Consider the following 16,143-nt stretch of genomic DNA (forward strand, 5'->3'; position numbering starts at 1 on the left):
TTCTACAATCCTGAGCCCTTCCTCATTTTGTAGGAAATGATTAGTGCCACCCTTGTGCTGTCAAAGGCTCTCTGAGCAAGGTCACAGGACTCCCAAATCAGCGAGTCACTGGTACTTGCTCAGAATCATCTGCAGTGACATGCGAACAATTAAGAGCAGATCACAAATTGGAACAAATCAAGAAAGATCTCAAACAAAGAAGTCTTTGAGTCGGATTTATGTCTAGGGAGGATTTGTTGGGGCTAATCCTTAATAGGATAAAATTGCACTCACAAGGGGAATATTATGTCAGTGACCTTTCACTAAATGACAGGGTCCCGCCATGTAAAGTAGCTGAAGAGCTATCTCAGCTACAGATTTTCTCTAGCTATTGTGCAAAAAGAAGGGGTTGGTCCAGGAATATTTTTAATTTTTTCCCTGCAGTTTGTTTTATGTAAATAATGTATTAATTCTAAACAATTTATTAATTCAGTCTTGTTCAGGAAGCTATAAATGCTTCTCTAAGTGTCTTATGGTCACATAGTACATCAGCAGATAGGTTTATTCCCCAAAGGCCTCATGCAGCCCCCACTGAAATCAAAGACAAGACAGTGCAAAACACTTATCCTGCTAATCTTGGCAGGGAGAGGTGCCAGGCACAGTTTCATCCTCACCAGCGGCACACCAGGGCCTTGAGCCACCCAGCATGGTCACTCACTCTCTGCTGCCATCCTTCTCCCCGACCTGGAGGCTGAAAGCTCGAACATCTCCTTGGGAGATGAGGCAGAGAGAGAGTTAATGTCTTCTAGAGACAGATAAATCTGGGGCTCCTCCTTCTTTGGTAAATAATGACAGAATTACCACCTAAAAGAGAGACTCTGGTTCTTTCTCTTCTTGCCAAGTCTATGAGGAGTCTAACCTAATGGCCACACAAGGAGCACACTTTTCAGCACAGAACGGGTCCCCTAGGAAAATAAGACGGTTTTGTCACTAGGCTGGGGACTTCTGCTGGGAGAACAGGAATTTTAGGTATGGCCCCAAAAGACCATGGGATATCTGGGGAATATTACTGGCAAAGAAATAGGTCCTTCCAGAGTTTAAATACCTCTGGGCCAAGGAAACCAATGATAGAGGGGTGACCCCTCTTTATTCACAGACACCTGACAAAGATCTGCCTTCATTTTTTGACCAGTGAATCAGTGACATAAGGAACAGTTGCAGTCCCAGCATTCCCCTACTGGTGTGTGTCTGAAACCATTATTTGCGATATCACTCAACACAGAAACTTGGAATCTAAGTCACATGTCCATTAAAGTTTTCCCCATAATGGCCCTGAATCAGCAAAGACTTAGACCTCATTTTTCACATTCTGAGGTACCCCCATCCCAGTTAAATACTTCAGTCACTTTCTGACACCACTTCACTTGAAATTAATTCTCGTTAATTCTCATTAATGTCAACAGTCTTTTGATCAGGCTGTATATGATGAAAATTATTTTTCTCTCACTATCCCAGACAGTTTAGAAAGGCTGGATTTCTTTTTTAAAGAACTTTTTAAGATTACAGGTTAATTGAGTTTTATATGATTCTCCCTGTTCCCCAGTCAGATTAGTAAACACAAACTTTTCATTTAGCAGTGAATTTAAGCATGTTTGAATGCATGGTTTGAAATTCTGGCTCTGCTGACCTAAGAAGAGTTTAGACATTTTTTACAATGAGGCCAAGATTTCATCTGGGGCTTCACATGTGAGGTGCTTTGACTTCCACTGGAGAAAATCAGTATTCAGCATCTTATAGAAACATGACTAGTTTTGCCAGCCTTGGCAGTAACTGATGTTTCACATATTTCAGGGGATCTGGAAGGTAAAGTCAAGTGGTTGGACAACTTTCAGAAGTTCAGGCAGCTGCAAGAGGTCATAATTTGGCCTCAGGTCTGGGATCGTGACAAGAGATTCTTTGTCCCAGAGGTAAGCAGGTTTTTTTTAAAGGGCATTTTTCCTTAAGGAAGGTTTAGTTTCCAATCTATGTCTATAGCATGATCTAAAGTTGACTGGTTGTCTATATTCTAGTTACTGGGGATGGCTGTGCTCTAACAGGAGCATCTGCAGCCTGAGCACTGCAAACACTGTAGCTGAACATGCAGACAGTGCCTTGGATGGCAGCACGGGTTGCTCTCAGTTAGCATCCAAGAGAGTACGATCACATGATCCAGGAGGACTCTCCCAGTGTTTGCTTTTAGGGGGCAGAATGAAATGGGATAGATGTAAGTATTACTACCTTTTTATAAGGATACCAAGTAGAAATTATTTGCCTCTTTCACTCCTCAAGGTGAGCCAAAGAAATTTCTATTTACATTTAAATAGCATTACAAAAAATTTCACAGCATACCTGGGAACATGTGCACCTTTCTGCTGTGGTTACCCCCTTACCCGTACAGACAGACTTTAAGCAGCATTATGGTAACATCATCAAGTGGGTCTCACCTCAAGGATTATGTCTGTTCACATGCAGGGCTGCAAAAACCATTAAACTCACACCAGAAAAGAAAAACCCAGCTTAACATTTCAAAAGCGTAAACACATTTAAGCAATAGCACTGCTGAAGAAACACAGCCATGCTCAGTTATTAGTTGTGTGATGTATTTAGCCTGAGATAAGAGCACACGTGTCCTCAGTTTGTTTAACTGCTGGTTGCCTCCCAGTTCATCATCAGATATGCAAGATTCCCCATTCTCTCTCTCTCTCTCTCTCTTTTTTGGGTCAAGTGTTTGAAACAAAGCTTAAGAGAAAACAGCAGTGAAAACATTTTGTCTTCAGCAAACAGACTTCTCCTTCATGAAGGGAGGCTAACACTAGCAGGTAATGTCCCTGAATGTCCTGGTATCAAGAGTTAGCTTAACAGAATCATATTTTGTTATGGCAGGTCCAGAATGAACCTCTGCAACAGTATTTGGTCAGGTGTGGGAAAGCAAAAGCAAATGTACATCTTGTCTGAGAGAGACTGAGAAACAGCCAAACTGCCAAAAGGATGAGTAATCTGCATGATTGTTTATTGTCACTTCTGGATATTCAGTCTGCCAGGTGCTGAAGAAATCAGCTTGACTGGCCAATGCCTGCCACTCAAAGGGAGCATTTTACTGTCACTTTCAAGAATGAGGCAATAGGAAAACAGGAAGTTTATACTGTCCTATACAAGGTGTCCCACGTGCCAGGGGACTGATGTCAACATACGTCACCTCTCTGGCACCGTATCCACGATGTGTTTCATTGAAAATTACTGAAAAGCCCAGAGGTTTTTCCTGTTTTTATTTCATACTTCATCTCTGCTAAGACTGCTGTTTTGATGGATACCTTGGAACAAGAAGGTGTTATCCTGCTGGGTGGCTTCCCTTTTATGAACAGACCACTCATACAACGTGCCCGTAACTCCACAGGTAGCACAGTGGTCCCACACGAGCATGTTGATTCCTACAACACAGCTGGCTGTCTATCACCAGGCTCCATTTTGTAGCAGGGCACAGGTTGCTTGCTGGGGAGCTGCTGCAGAATCTCTACCTGCACAGGCAAGGAGGATTTCCTCCTCGCATGAGCAGGAAGCAGAGCCTGCGCAGTTTGGAGAAGACCATCATCTGAAAGGATACTGGAAGCTGCGTGCTACGGTGGCTGCAGGGCTGTAGCAGTGGTTTGACAGAAACAAGCGCAGCCCATGTGCATTTCCTTCACCACCTCCTCCGGAGCAGAGGTGAAGAGAATAAGCACACAACACTTTCTGTCTCCCACCACCATTATTACTGTTATAAAGGGAGCAGCAAAAGGGACATGGTCCATTTTTCAGTGTTTTTGTTTTCCTTCCCAAGTGAGGAGAATTATAGTAGCAGAGGAGAAAACACAACATCAGGCACATGGAGAGCCCAAGAAAAGGTTGCTTCTGATGTTTAGGGGGTGGCAGGCAGAGGAGAAAGAAAGCCACTGAGTCCTCTCCTGCCAACACTTCCCTCTGCTCTCTTGACGAGATAGCCCCCAATGCAGGAGGTAAGAGTGGCCATCAGGTGTCCACATTCCTTTCTGCATTATGTAATTAGAAAATGAAGAAGGAGGTATGACTGTAAGTCTTACCCACCCAGACAGACAGCTGCCTGCAGTCTGCAACATAAAAGTGCCTGGCATTTGGCCACTCGTCTGAATGAAATATCTTTCAAGACAAAAATGAAATCACAACTCAAATACAATGCCGCACAACAGAAAGACATGGGTTCTAAAGTCACCACTCTGAACAGACTCACACAAATTTAGCATTAAGGTGAACTGTGCTTGTTTGAATGAAACTGAGATCGCTGAGACCACAGTTGCATGGTTTTTTTGTAATCCTGTAATTGAACAGGAGCAGCTGAGAGAAGTGGGTTTGTTCAGATGTGGGAAGAGAAGCCTCAGCGAAGACATTACTGTTGTGTTCAACTGCCTGATGTCTGGTTTAAGGCAGATAGATCTAAAGGCATCTTGGAGTTGCACAGAGAGAGGATGAGACGTAACAATGCAAGTTGCAGCATGGGGTATTCGCCCATTAGGTATTTGGAAAAACTTGTTAACAATTAGTGTGGTCAAATATTGGTACAGGGGACCAGAGAGGTTGCAGAGTCTCCTTTCTTGGACATATTCAAAACTTGACTGAACAACCTGCTGTAGCTTGGCCTGCTGGGAGCAGTGGGTTGGACTAGAGACCTCCGGAGGTTCCTTCCAGCTGATGCCATTCAATGACTCTGTGAACACAGTATAAATCAAAGAAACAGAAAAGTTTGGCCACAGCAGCAGACAGAGTTTACGAGTAATTCTCTCCTGCGTAACACCCACAAAAGCCTACTGCTGTACAAGAGATGCTGTGCAGAACCCTCTACAAAGTTTTTGACTTCATAGAAACTTACAGAAGGGTAGTTTTTATAAGATGTCTAATACACATTAACTTGCTTGTTCGCAGTCTTCTGAATTGCCAGTGGCACATAAGAAGGTCCTCACAGTTGTTTCTTTATTCTCCGTGCAGCTGGCTGATCCATGACCTAGTTAGAATTTTAATTTTCGGTAGTTACTGATGTTGCTTTGTGCAACATTAATGAGACAAGAAGTTTTCGAGCCAAAACTTTCAGAACCAAACACCCAAGAAAGTATTTTAGGACCCTGCAAGATTGCCTGGGAGCAATAGCTCTGACCTGCCCCATTTGCTGTGAAGAGTAGCTGGGCATTTCATGTCTACTTTTCATGCCCAGAGATGCCCTATTGGTACAGAGTAGCCAGAGGACAGATTATAAAGGATAAAGCCTGAAGCAGAGAAAGTAGGTGATTCTGGAAGTGAAATAGGACAGCAAGTTGGGACCAAAAAGGGAAATGAAAGAGTCATGGAAAGGAATAGACGGAGCCATGAACAAGGAAGAGGTCACAGGACCAAACTCTGCATATCCAGTACAGAGTCCAGGTTTCCTGCAGGAAGTTGCTTAAAAAAATTACTCTTGCTTTTGTTAAATTGCTCCCTATTATTTATTATAATAATACCCGAGTTTTCAACATGGCTCGGAGATCAACCTGAAAGACTCTGAAGCATTCTCACAGACATTTGTTGTTGTATTCCTCACATCCTCACGACCTCTAAGCTAGGAAGAAAAGATAAGCCAACGGTATTTTGTGTAGTTTTTGAAACGCTTATGTGATGCTATCAATTAACATGTCATCGCTGCAAAAGCCTGTGAAGAGGGCAGCATACCCGTATTCAAAGGTACTGGGAAAAAGTGTCACTTTCCTATTTCTTTATCTCTGCCATTTTCAGAAGGTTCACTGCTTACCTGGTAGGTTTTGCTAATTTATAGTATGCTGATTGTTTTATTTGTAGGTACTCTGGTGATCCAGGTCACTTTTCCTGGCAGGCAAGTAGTTGTTTTTTCATAAAGAGGTAGCTGCTACAAGGTACAAGTATTGGTAGCCAAAATCATCAAGAGACATAATGATTTTTTAAGTGCTGCATTTGAGAGCGCAGACTAGGGGATGAGTAGTTGTGTACTATGTCAGAAACCATGCTTCTTTATTAAAAGCATTTTGTAAGATGCAGTGATTGATAGATGTGCCTCATCTTAGAAGTAGCAATTCCTTAAAATAATGACACCATCAAATTGATTTTTTGTTTTGTTTTCTCTTCAGAAAGCACAAGATTCCTTGATGTCTACCTCTTCCTATTCGATGATTTCCTATTAATTACCAAAATTACACGTAACAAAAAGGTAATAATGGATAGAGATATACATGGTTGCGGTTGTTAGGTCTTTTAGCTTGCTAGATATTTTAAATGTACTTTGAAAGATTGAACTAATGATAAAAATCCAAGATGACTAATCAGCATGAAGGACGGGTGATACTTCCTTATGCTAATAGCAAACCATAACACTGATTCAAAACCCTGCTTCTAGGCCTGGTATGTTACAGGAATACTATGACAGGCAGAATTTACATTACAAGACCTGAATATATTCCTGGTCTTGTTCTGATGTGCTGTATTCCTAAAGCTCAGAAAAGTTTCAAGAATGTAAGAAGTTTTCTAATGCTCCCCTCATGACTCAGTCCAGCAACCTGAGAAATTTTTATCCCAGAGATATCAGAACTGTTGGAAAGAAGTTAAAAAAAAAAAAAAGGGAAATGCTAAAATAGATGAAAGGTTGGCTTTATTCTCAGTTCCAACACAGCCTGTTGTATGTGTCCTCTCTTTGCCTTGATTTCCCCTAGTTTAAAATGGAGATATAATGACTCTTCTTAAGAAATTTTTGATTGATGAAAGATGCTATAGTGAGAGTTCTATAGATGATAAATATCTGTATTTAGCCACCAAAAAAGGCACTGAACGACCTGAAATTCCTAGAGCTTCAGTGTAGGAGTATATCTAGCTAATTAAGTTTGTGAAGATGATGTAAATTAAGGCTATGAAGATGATGTAAATTAAGGATAAGCTGACCTGTGATAAATCTCAAGAATTTTGTGTCTGATTTAAAGACTTGTTTTTTTTTTTAAAGAAGCACTTGTTCTGTCTTTGTACGAGATGGTAGAGAAGGCACAGGTAGAGATGGTAGAACAGCAGCACCATCCCTTTGCACGGGAGGGAATGAATGGAGCAGGGATTCAAGGGGCCTGGTGCCCACAGACAAGTCTCTTTGAGGGTTGCCCCACACACGTGTTGGTGAACCTTCTGTGAGGGGCTGTGATCCAGCTGGAGCCCCAGCAATTTTGTGTTCTGCAAGTATGCAAGGGGAGATGGGGAAACGCACATCCAAGGAAAAGAGAAAAAGTCCTGCTATTAAAAGAAGGAGGGAGGGGTAGCGGGAAGGAGGAAAAGACGACCTTTGAACACCTTAGATTGGCTGTTTTCTGCCTGTGGACTTGTATTGCGTTTCTATTGTGTTTTTTTAGTACAAGGTGTGACCTTGCAGGAGAACTCCAGGCACCGATGAGTTTTTCTGAGGTTCCTCAGGCAAATAAGCTGTCTGAGTACCTTTAATAAGAGAAAATACACAATTTAGAGCTGTTTAGTGCCTATACTTCATAAGCAGATGGCAGACAACCAGCTAACCAACTTCATGTTCTATTCCCAGAAATACGGGGGCTCAGACACCGGCTTAATCCCTGTCTGTCCTTCCCTCACTCCTGAGCTGCAGTCCTTCATAAGAGAGGGTGGGTTTTGCACAGTCCTAGACCAGGCCATCCCGCTAGACAGGCTGATACTGAAAAACGTTGACCCTGTCCACGTTACAGGTACGTGCTCACGTGCATTTGAACGTCCTCATAAATACCACCTCAGTACGTTGCATATGCAGCAGTGTAAGGATAAGACGCTGTTTGCCCACAAACCACCCCCAGATGCCTGGAGCGCAAACGCTGGTGCCTCGACACTGTTTGGCTTCACAGCTCTACTCCTACTGCGAGGCATGACCTGCTAACACAGGCATTACACTCCATGTCCCCCCGCCTCTAACAGTGACTTTCACGCACACACCAGCGACTGTCAGGTATTATCTGTTCATCTCAAAGGAAGTACGAAGACTCCAGTGACTTCTTTCTCATGAACCAAGTATTTCCTTGCCCTAACTGTCCTAGCATGCTCTGTCAAACCCCGGGCCTCTTTCCCAAGTACATTTTCAATTCTGTAGTAGTTATGCAGCAGTTTTTCAGTTGTCCCACTGCCCAACACCCCAGCGCACTGCTCTCCTGGGTGTCCCCATGCATGCACAGCAGCAATTCTCAAGGAGGCTGAAGAGGAGATTTACCTCCTGCTGCTGCTCCTACTCACCTCCTCACCGGCTCTTGAGAGGATGGAAGTGACCCAACATACATCAATGCTTCCTTGCTCACAGACACCCAAACGCATCGCCAGGGAAAATTGCCCAAATAACATCTGCTGCTGCATCCTTGGGTGAGGAGGGGAGGAGGACTGACCTCCACAGAGAGTCACCAGCCTTACCCTGCCAAAACAATGTCCCTGGAGTCACCAGATCAGAGCTTGGGTGAGGGAGCAGGCATGAAAAATCAGGCCTCCCCTTGGTCTGAGCCACTCATGCAGGCTCTCACATACCTCAATCTAACACTGCCCAGATCCCAAGAGCCTCCTATACCAAAGAGAAACAAGAGAAACGGAAATCTCTGGGCTCCAGGGCCTGTCAGCCATCCTAATCCTAAAGACTGGGAGGAAAAGCTGAGAGAGCTAGAGTGCTCTGTAGGAAATCAACAGATACGGAAAATAAACCTAGAGCCCATAAAATTTATAACTTTGAAATATATTCACCCAGAGTAATTAGCATTCAGCATCAATGCTAACAGGAAATAACGGCAGGCAACAAAAGGCAAATGACTGAAGATGAGATAAGGAGATGAATGCAGAAAAGGATAACCTTGTTTCAAACGTGCTCCAGGCACTGCCTGTCTGCCTAAGGAGTTTCCCTACCAACCCAGCAGAAGTGAAGCAAAGGCAGTGGCCGCCTCTCGCCTGCAGGGTGGTGGGGAGGGCAGCCCCACGCTCCTGCCCAAGCCCAGACTAGATGCAAGGTTGACAGCTTCTGGGTGCCAGAGAGGACGATGCAGCCACCCTCTGGTTTGCACATACAAGATTGGGCATAAAAGCTATAATGGAGATGGGAGTAAGATTTTGGGGTTTTTTTCCAAGCCAGCATTTCCTACATTCAGAAATTTATAACCAGGGTCCTTCTATCCCTGTGATCCAGCTGCAACCAGCAGAATACACAAAGTTACCTGCTGCATCCCAGCCCAGGCTCTGCCCTCTGGTTATGGCCCTTCCCTGCACTCTGGACCTCATTGACTGATTTCTCTCCCATATATTCCTTCCAGCTTTATTACAGCTGTTGCTGTGGCAGTCTTGTAACACTTTGGAAGCCGCATCCTAATACAGGACCCCTTGGAGCAGGGTACAATAAAAATAATGAGAAAAATTACTATAGGGAGCTTGCAGTTCAGACTTCCACCATTTTGTGTAAAACAACAAGCAAAACTTCCAGTGACAATGGAAAATGTCCCTTTGCAGGAAAAAAAAAAAAAAGAAAATATTAAATATTGTCAGGAATGCATGACCTTGAGGAATGCTGCCAATTTATTTGCAGTCTCAAGGAGACTTTTACTATTGGTGGCAGTAGAAGATTAGTCAGCATGTTCTCAGAAAGAGCAGCATGTGACTTGTAGTGATCCATCATGTTAATCAAAAATAAAACCCTGATTTTTGATCTAACAAGTACTTTTGCATCCATTAGTTTGCTGAGGGTTGATGTCACTTTGGAAAGAAACGTACCTCAACACAAGGACTAGAAAAAAATATATATATTGCAATATCATAGAAATACCCTTTTGGCAGCAGGCAGGAGGCTGATAATTATGCAGGATAATTCTAAACCAAAGCCTGCTACATATCAGTGAAGAAATAAGAGATATAATGGTGTGCTCATAACACTGGGAAGCTACCCTAAAAGCAGAACTATCTGCAAATGCCAGGACCTTGTACAAGAGATGTAACTTTACATGCAAGTGTAATAGTAGGAACCCATGTCTGAACATCATAAGCAGCAACACTTTCTGGTTAGGAAATCACTTTCCTTCTAACATTCTGCTCTGGATTTAATCTTTGCAATTACTTATTATTGCTCTTCTAATCATGCTTTACACTAAGTTTGAAGGGGCCAGACCCACTGGTATAGAATCATAGAATAGAATCTTTTAGGTTGGAAAAGACCTGTAAGATCATCAAGTCCAACCATTAACCTAACACTGCTAAGTCCACCACTAAACCATGTCCCTAAGTGCCTCATCCACACGTCTTTTAAATACCTCCAGGGATGGTGACTCCACCACCCCCCTGGGCAGCCTGTTCCCATGTCTGACAACCCTTTCAGTGAAGAAATTTTTCCTAATATCCAATCTAAACCTCCCCTGACGCAACTTGAGGCCATTTCCTCTTGTCCTGTCACTTGTCACTTGGGAGAAGAGACCAACACCCACCTCTCTGCAACCCCCTTTCAGGTAGTTGTAGAGAGCGATGAGGTCTCCCCTCAGCCTCCTCTTCTCCAGACTGAACAACCCCAGTTCCCTCAGCCGCTCCTCATAAGACTTGTGCTCCAGACCCCTCACCAGCTTCGTCGCCCTTCTCTGGACACGCTCCAGCACCTCAGTGTCCTTCTTGTAGTGAGGGGCCCAAAACTGAACACAGCATTCGAGGTGCGGCCTCACCAGCGCCGAGTACAGGGGCACGATCACCTCCCTGCTCCTGCTGGCCACACTATTTCTGATACAGGCCGGGATGCCGTTGGCCTTCTTGGCCACCTGGGCACACTGCTGGCTCATCTTCAGCCGGCTGTCAACCAACACCCCCAGGTCCTTTTCTGCAGGGCAGCTTTCCAGCCACTCGTCCCCAAGCCTGTAGCATTGCATGGGGTTGTTGTGACCCAAGTGCAGGACCCGGCACTTGGCCTTGTTGAACCTCATACAATTGGCCTGGGCCCATCGATGCAGTCTGTCACTATATCAAAGACTGGTAATCTTTACAGCCACAGAATGTCTTTTAGAAAACATTACTGAGAGCCTGATGCAGAGCATTGCCCAGAAAATTCATTTTTAGAACTGTAAAGTTGTATTTCCCATTGACCACAGACAGACAGAAGGCGTGAGTTCTGAAACATACCCCCTCTGCTGCTACAAATTTCTACTGCTAACTGATTTGCTGCAGTAATTTAGCCAGTCTGTGCTCCACTTTCGTTCTCTATAACACTAGGATTATAGATCACTTTATCTTCCAGAATCATTTTGAGGTCTGACTGTAGAGCACTTGGAAATGCTTGGACAAGCAGCATTACATAGCAGCAAGATATTCTACATAATACAAGGCTTCAGAGCAAACTATATGAACTAGATAAGTTTACCAAAAGATATGTCAACTGTAGTAGAAAAACGTTGCCTTGTCTTGGCAGCTCGAGATCTGCGCTCTCCTCGGGCTGCGTGGGTTCAGGAGCAGGGCTCCGCTTAGGGCCACTGCTCACAGGGAGGCAATCCTGCACCTCGCTCACCGTTGCTTCGTTTACAGCAATGTCAACTCCAGCTGAAAAAAGCAACGCCATGTGAAACCAGTCCATTATAACAGGTTACTGTGCCCTCCTCCCTGCCACAACCAGCCCACCCAAGCACACCTGCTATCTGCCACAGGATTTTGGCTACGTAAAGATGCTTTCCCTTCCTCTTCCCCCAAGTTTACTTCATAGCAGACTTGGGCCACCCCTTCACTCCGGACATGCGACATTGGTGCTGATTTGTCCCCTTGCAGGGAAACCTGCCCCATAATGCCCAAAGTCATCTGCTGCTGTCAGCAGGAGATGCTGCTGTCACATCCAGAGTCACCGATTAACTTCCGCAGAAGTTCGGCAGGAACCAAAGGGCTGCTGGCAACACACCCGGCCCTGCGAGACATTGCTGCTGGCAGCCGACCGGGGGCACCCCGGGCAGCAGTGCCAGCTCACGCACATGCCCCCGAGCGAGCCCAAACCCACCATCAGCCCGAGTGCAGACACTTCCGTACGTAGCAGCCGTCATACAGACCTATTTGAAATAAAAGAAAAATGGGGCCTTTATCTTTAATTTTTGATATTAGTTTTTCTCTAACTTCACTTATGATTTAGTCCACTTTGAACGGAAACCTCTCTTAATGATCTTCAGCTAGACTCAAAAGCACCTTAGCTGCACAATGATAAGGTATTAAAAATAAAACAAATGCAACCAGAATTAACTTTTTGAAATAACAAAGCTTCCCGCACAACAAAAAAACCATCCCTATCAGCGTGCATTGCCCTATTAAGAATCAGAAAATATGATTACATATATAATTTCTTCAATAATAATGAATGTGATATAAAATTGGACTGACAGCTGCATGAGGGAATTTATATAATTTCTCCATATTTTTTCCACAGTCTTCAGTCTGCGAAATGCTTTCCTAATACAGCATGAAAATAGGTATCGTCAGTGCATAGCAGTCTTCTTGCTACAAGCTCAGACAGAGGCTTCCAAGGTAAGTAGCACACCTTTTTTTCATCTCTAATTACATAACTATGCTTTTCCTAAAGGAGGATCTCAGCCTAAAAGTGGCCATGCTATGCTAAGAATCTGTTACAGCTGTGACATTTGACCAAAACAACTAACACTCCAGGGCTCTGGCTCACACATTTGTTACAGAGGTTTTTGCTGTTGAACATGTACCAATTTTGTATCAGGGTTGATAGGTTGTATTCTTGTTGAAAAACATTATCATTTCTGATTGCTAAAAAAAAAATACTGCCATTTCTTGTGTCACAGAAATTAAGACAGTCAGCCCCTCCAGAGAAGTCAACACCAAAACAACCGTCCCAAACCCAACTCATCAGAAAACCGTATCATGCTCATCTATGCATGACACACATCTTGCAATTTCAGATTGAACAGATGGTATGATTAATTCCACTGTTACATAAATTTACCCCTCATTTTCACACCACATCACATTTCTAGTAACAGCACTGTATGTAACATCTGAAAGTGTGGCAGGTGCTCACAGAAGTATTTTTTTTCTCCTGTAAGTTGAATTTAATTCTCTAATACCTAATGCATAGAAATTTGACTACCACTAATACTAATTCTCAGAAGTAAATCACAGTAGATAGGCTTTTTCAGGGAAAAGCAATGAGTGAATTCTTTCCAAGTCACTGGTTGGTACTTGGAGTAGGTATCTACAATAGGTATCTACTCAAGAAGTCGTTCCCTTCTCCTGTTATTGAAATATTACCTTTCCCTTCCAAAGCTGCCTTCACACCGGGTGGCTACCATCTTCTCAATGTCTCCCATGTCCAGTTTATCAAAGGAGAAAACCCTGCAGTGAAAGGTTCTTTTCATTTGGATGTGGTGGCATTACTACATTTTGTTGACTTTGGGCGCTCTGAGCCCTAGGAAAGGTAGACTTTCCAGCACTGGTTGAATGAAGTGAACTACTTTATTTCAGCTCCCAAGAAGCCCGATCTCAGCATGATCAATATATTTTTTAAAGAAACTTTGCTAGCCAAGATGAGCTCATGAGTTTAGCTGATGTGATTCTGCAAGGCAGAAAAGGAAGATGATCTGGGTAATATGGATACTGGTGAGGACCGTCAGACCAGGGCCTCGAGCCAGCTAAGCTATATCAAAAGGGAGGCAGCAAAATGAATGAAGCCGTATGTGTCATATTCCCATTGACTCATCCCAAGCAGAGGGCTGTTACGTTGCAAGCCGCCTCTTAGATCTCCTGATTTTTGTGAAGTGCCTGCCTCAACTCCAGGCTCCCTTGCGAGGCCAAGGCTCACCCTGCCCGCCTGCCCCTCGCTGCCATACTGCGCTCTACCGACTGCACGGGGAGCACACACAATGCATTGAACGTAGATGCAGTGAATCCCTTGCCCCACTCCCACCTCTCTCTCAGAGACCCAATACTCAGCAGACACGTGAAAACACAGACCTGAAACACACTACTGTTGCTCATCCCACCCATACCACTGTCCTGCCCTCTGTTCTCTTCCCCCTGTCCCCCGCTTTCCTCCCTGAGCCTTGGAAAGCTCAACAGTTTAAATCCTGCCTCCTACGCGTCCACTACTGCCTGGCAAACCCCTGTGTAACCACCACCACACTGCACATCAGACTCTCCCCTGCCAGCAGCTCGCAGAGGGGCCAGAGCAACCACCCCATGCCAAAGCCGGGCTCTGTGCTCTGCCAGGCATGTACAGCTTGCACATGCAGACTCTTCTCACGTACTCCGCTGGGAATCCTTAGACCTCTAGGTCATCCAGTTTATGTCTCCAGCTTTCTGTTTTTCAAAGCGATGCTTTAATTCATTCAGGGTGTAAACGCACACAAGAAACAACCAGATGGGTCAATAACAAAATTTATGAATCCCAGCATAGCATGAAGTATAACAGGCTGCCGCTTCTCAAGCGTTTCTACTCTATGCATCAAAGCTCAGTGTCTCTATATGCATTACGGCAGGGAGAGCAGCTCCTGACTAGCCAAAATAAAAACCCTGGGGTGGGAGAAGCACAGCTAGACCTTAAGCTTGTATTGCTGCCAATTAATTTGTAACGTCTAATCATAGCAATCCAGAGACAACTCAACTTCTGCAACCCAGGACTAGCACAGAGAGAAGGAAGTTACGTATTTTTAAGCCGTCTCTCCAGCTATCACCCCCTGCCCTCATACCTGGATGACAGCAGAGAGAGAGCTGAATGCTGCCAGTGTGATGCTAGAAACTGAAATTCATGTGGCAGCACATAACAGATCTCGGAGGGGGACAGACTTGTGATGCTGATAGCACTGGGGCTGTCTTAATCTGAAGAACAGGGAGCCCAAACTGCAGGGACAGCATTAAACTAATAAATATTACACAAAAATGGGTGAAATAGCTTGCAGCAAACTTCACCATTATAAGCAAACAGAGCGTTAAAATCCTAATTTCTAGTCAAAAATGAAACCTTCACTGGAAATCCTTGGCCCCAGACACAGACTCCAGCAACATGTAGTGGCCTGAGCAACTGGGAGAGTCTTGGTTCTGGGATAATTCATGTTCACTTCAGGAGTTATGAGCATGGGCCTGGAGAAAGGCTAAATAAAACTAAAACCTCTGGGTGTTTATGTATCTGAATTACTGGAACTTTTTTAAGCTTGCCTTGGTTTACAAATTATTTTTTCTTATTACAGAAAACATGGATGTCACAGATAGAAACGGCAATCTCCAATTATACCACGCAACATGAAACCAAGAAAAGCGCTGCTTTCTGCTTCCCCGCTGAATCTTCTGAAATTTAATAATGTCAGCACAGCACCAACAGAGCCAGTGGAAGACTGTTGTGGTGATAACACTGTTATTTCTTCCAGCATGCCTTAAGTTTCTGAAGCTAACAGATTCCTGACTTGACTAGACAGAAGGGAGGAGTTTTGACCACGGGACGTAGGAATAAACTGGAGCGGGAAAATGAGCCATGCAATAAATGTATCACTCTTAGATGCTCCTTTGGTTCAGCTAGGGGAAGGCTCTTGCCATCTAGGGAAGCTTTAATACAGCTTGTAATTCCCTAGAAAGCATGACAGGGGAAAAAAAACTATGTTAGTAAGGAGAACTCATTCACCAGAAAAGTCTGGAAGGGTTATTCCAAGATCATTCAAACTGTATTAATAAATATCATGAAATTAAAATTGTGTAGCCATAGCTCCCAATAATTATGCCTCTCTACCTACTAAACCATAATACCACAAGATGTTTTTTGCATTAACATTGAGCTTGTGGAGACAGATCAGTAAAAACATATCGTGTTGACTCCTCATTAATTTTTAAAATGAGATTATTTAAGTTTCTTTGAGAAAGGTCATAAATACATATAACATTCAGTTAAACTAGAGATGCTACAGAATATGTAAAGAACAAAAATGCAATTATGTCCTGCCTTATTGGGATTTTTTTTTACCTGAGTTTTTTCACCACTTTCTTAACAGCAGATCTGTCATTATGTTTACCCCCATTGCAGCCTTTAGAGTTCAAGTTTGCTTCACAAACTTGAGTGTTCCTTTTGCAGTAAACCATTCAAGTATCACAGAATCACTA

At 43.7% G+C, this 16,143-nt stretch overlaps 1 protein-coding gene across 1 annotated transcript in view; it reads left to right on the top strand.

The window, feature by feature from the left end:
• Positions 1-15,350, top strand: part of PLEKHG7 (pleckstrin homology and RhoGEF domain containing G7) — a 35,023-nt gene extending 19,673 nt beyond the window's left edge. The window contains exons 11-16 of the mRNA XM_059816687.1: positions 1,831-1,946; positions 2,744-2,837; positions 6,159-6,238; positions 7,598-7,757; positions 12,461-12,558; positions 15,243-15,350. Of these exons, the coding sequence (XP_059672670.1) occupies positions 1,831-1,946; positions 2,744-2,837; positions 6,159-6,238; positions 7,598-7,757; positions 12,461-12,558; positions 15,243-15,350 (656 nt within the window). The remainder of the gene's footprint in view (positions 1-1,830; positions 1,947-2,743; positions 2,838-6,158; positions 6,239-7,597; positions 7,758-12,460; positions 12,559-15,242) is intronic.
• The last annotated feature ends 793 nt before the right edge of the window (positions 15,351-16,143 follow it).

This window comes from Gavia stellata, chromosome 4 (assembly GCF_030936135.1).
Source record: "Gavia stellata isolate bGavSte3 chromosome 4, bGavSte3.hap2, whole genome shotgun sequence".
Taxonomy (NCBI): Eukaryota; Metazoa; Chordata; class Aves; order Gaviiformes; family Gaviidae; genus Gavia; species Gavia stellata.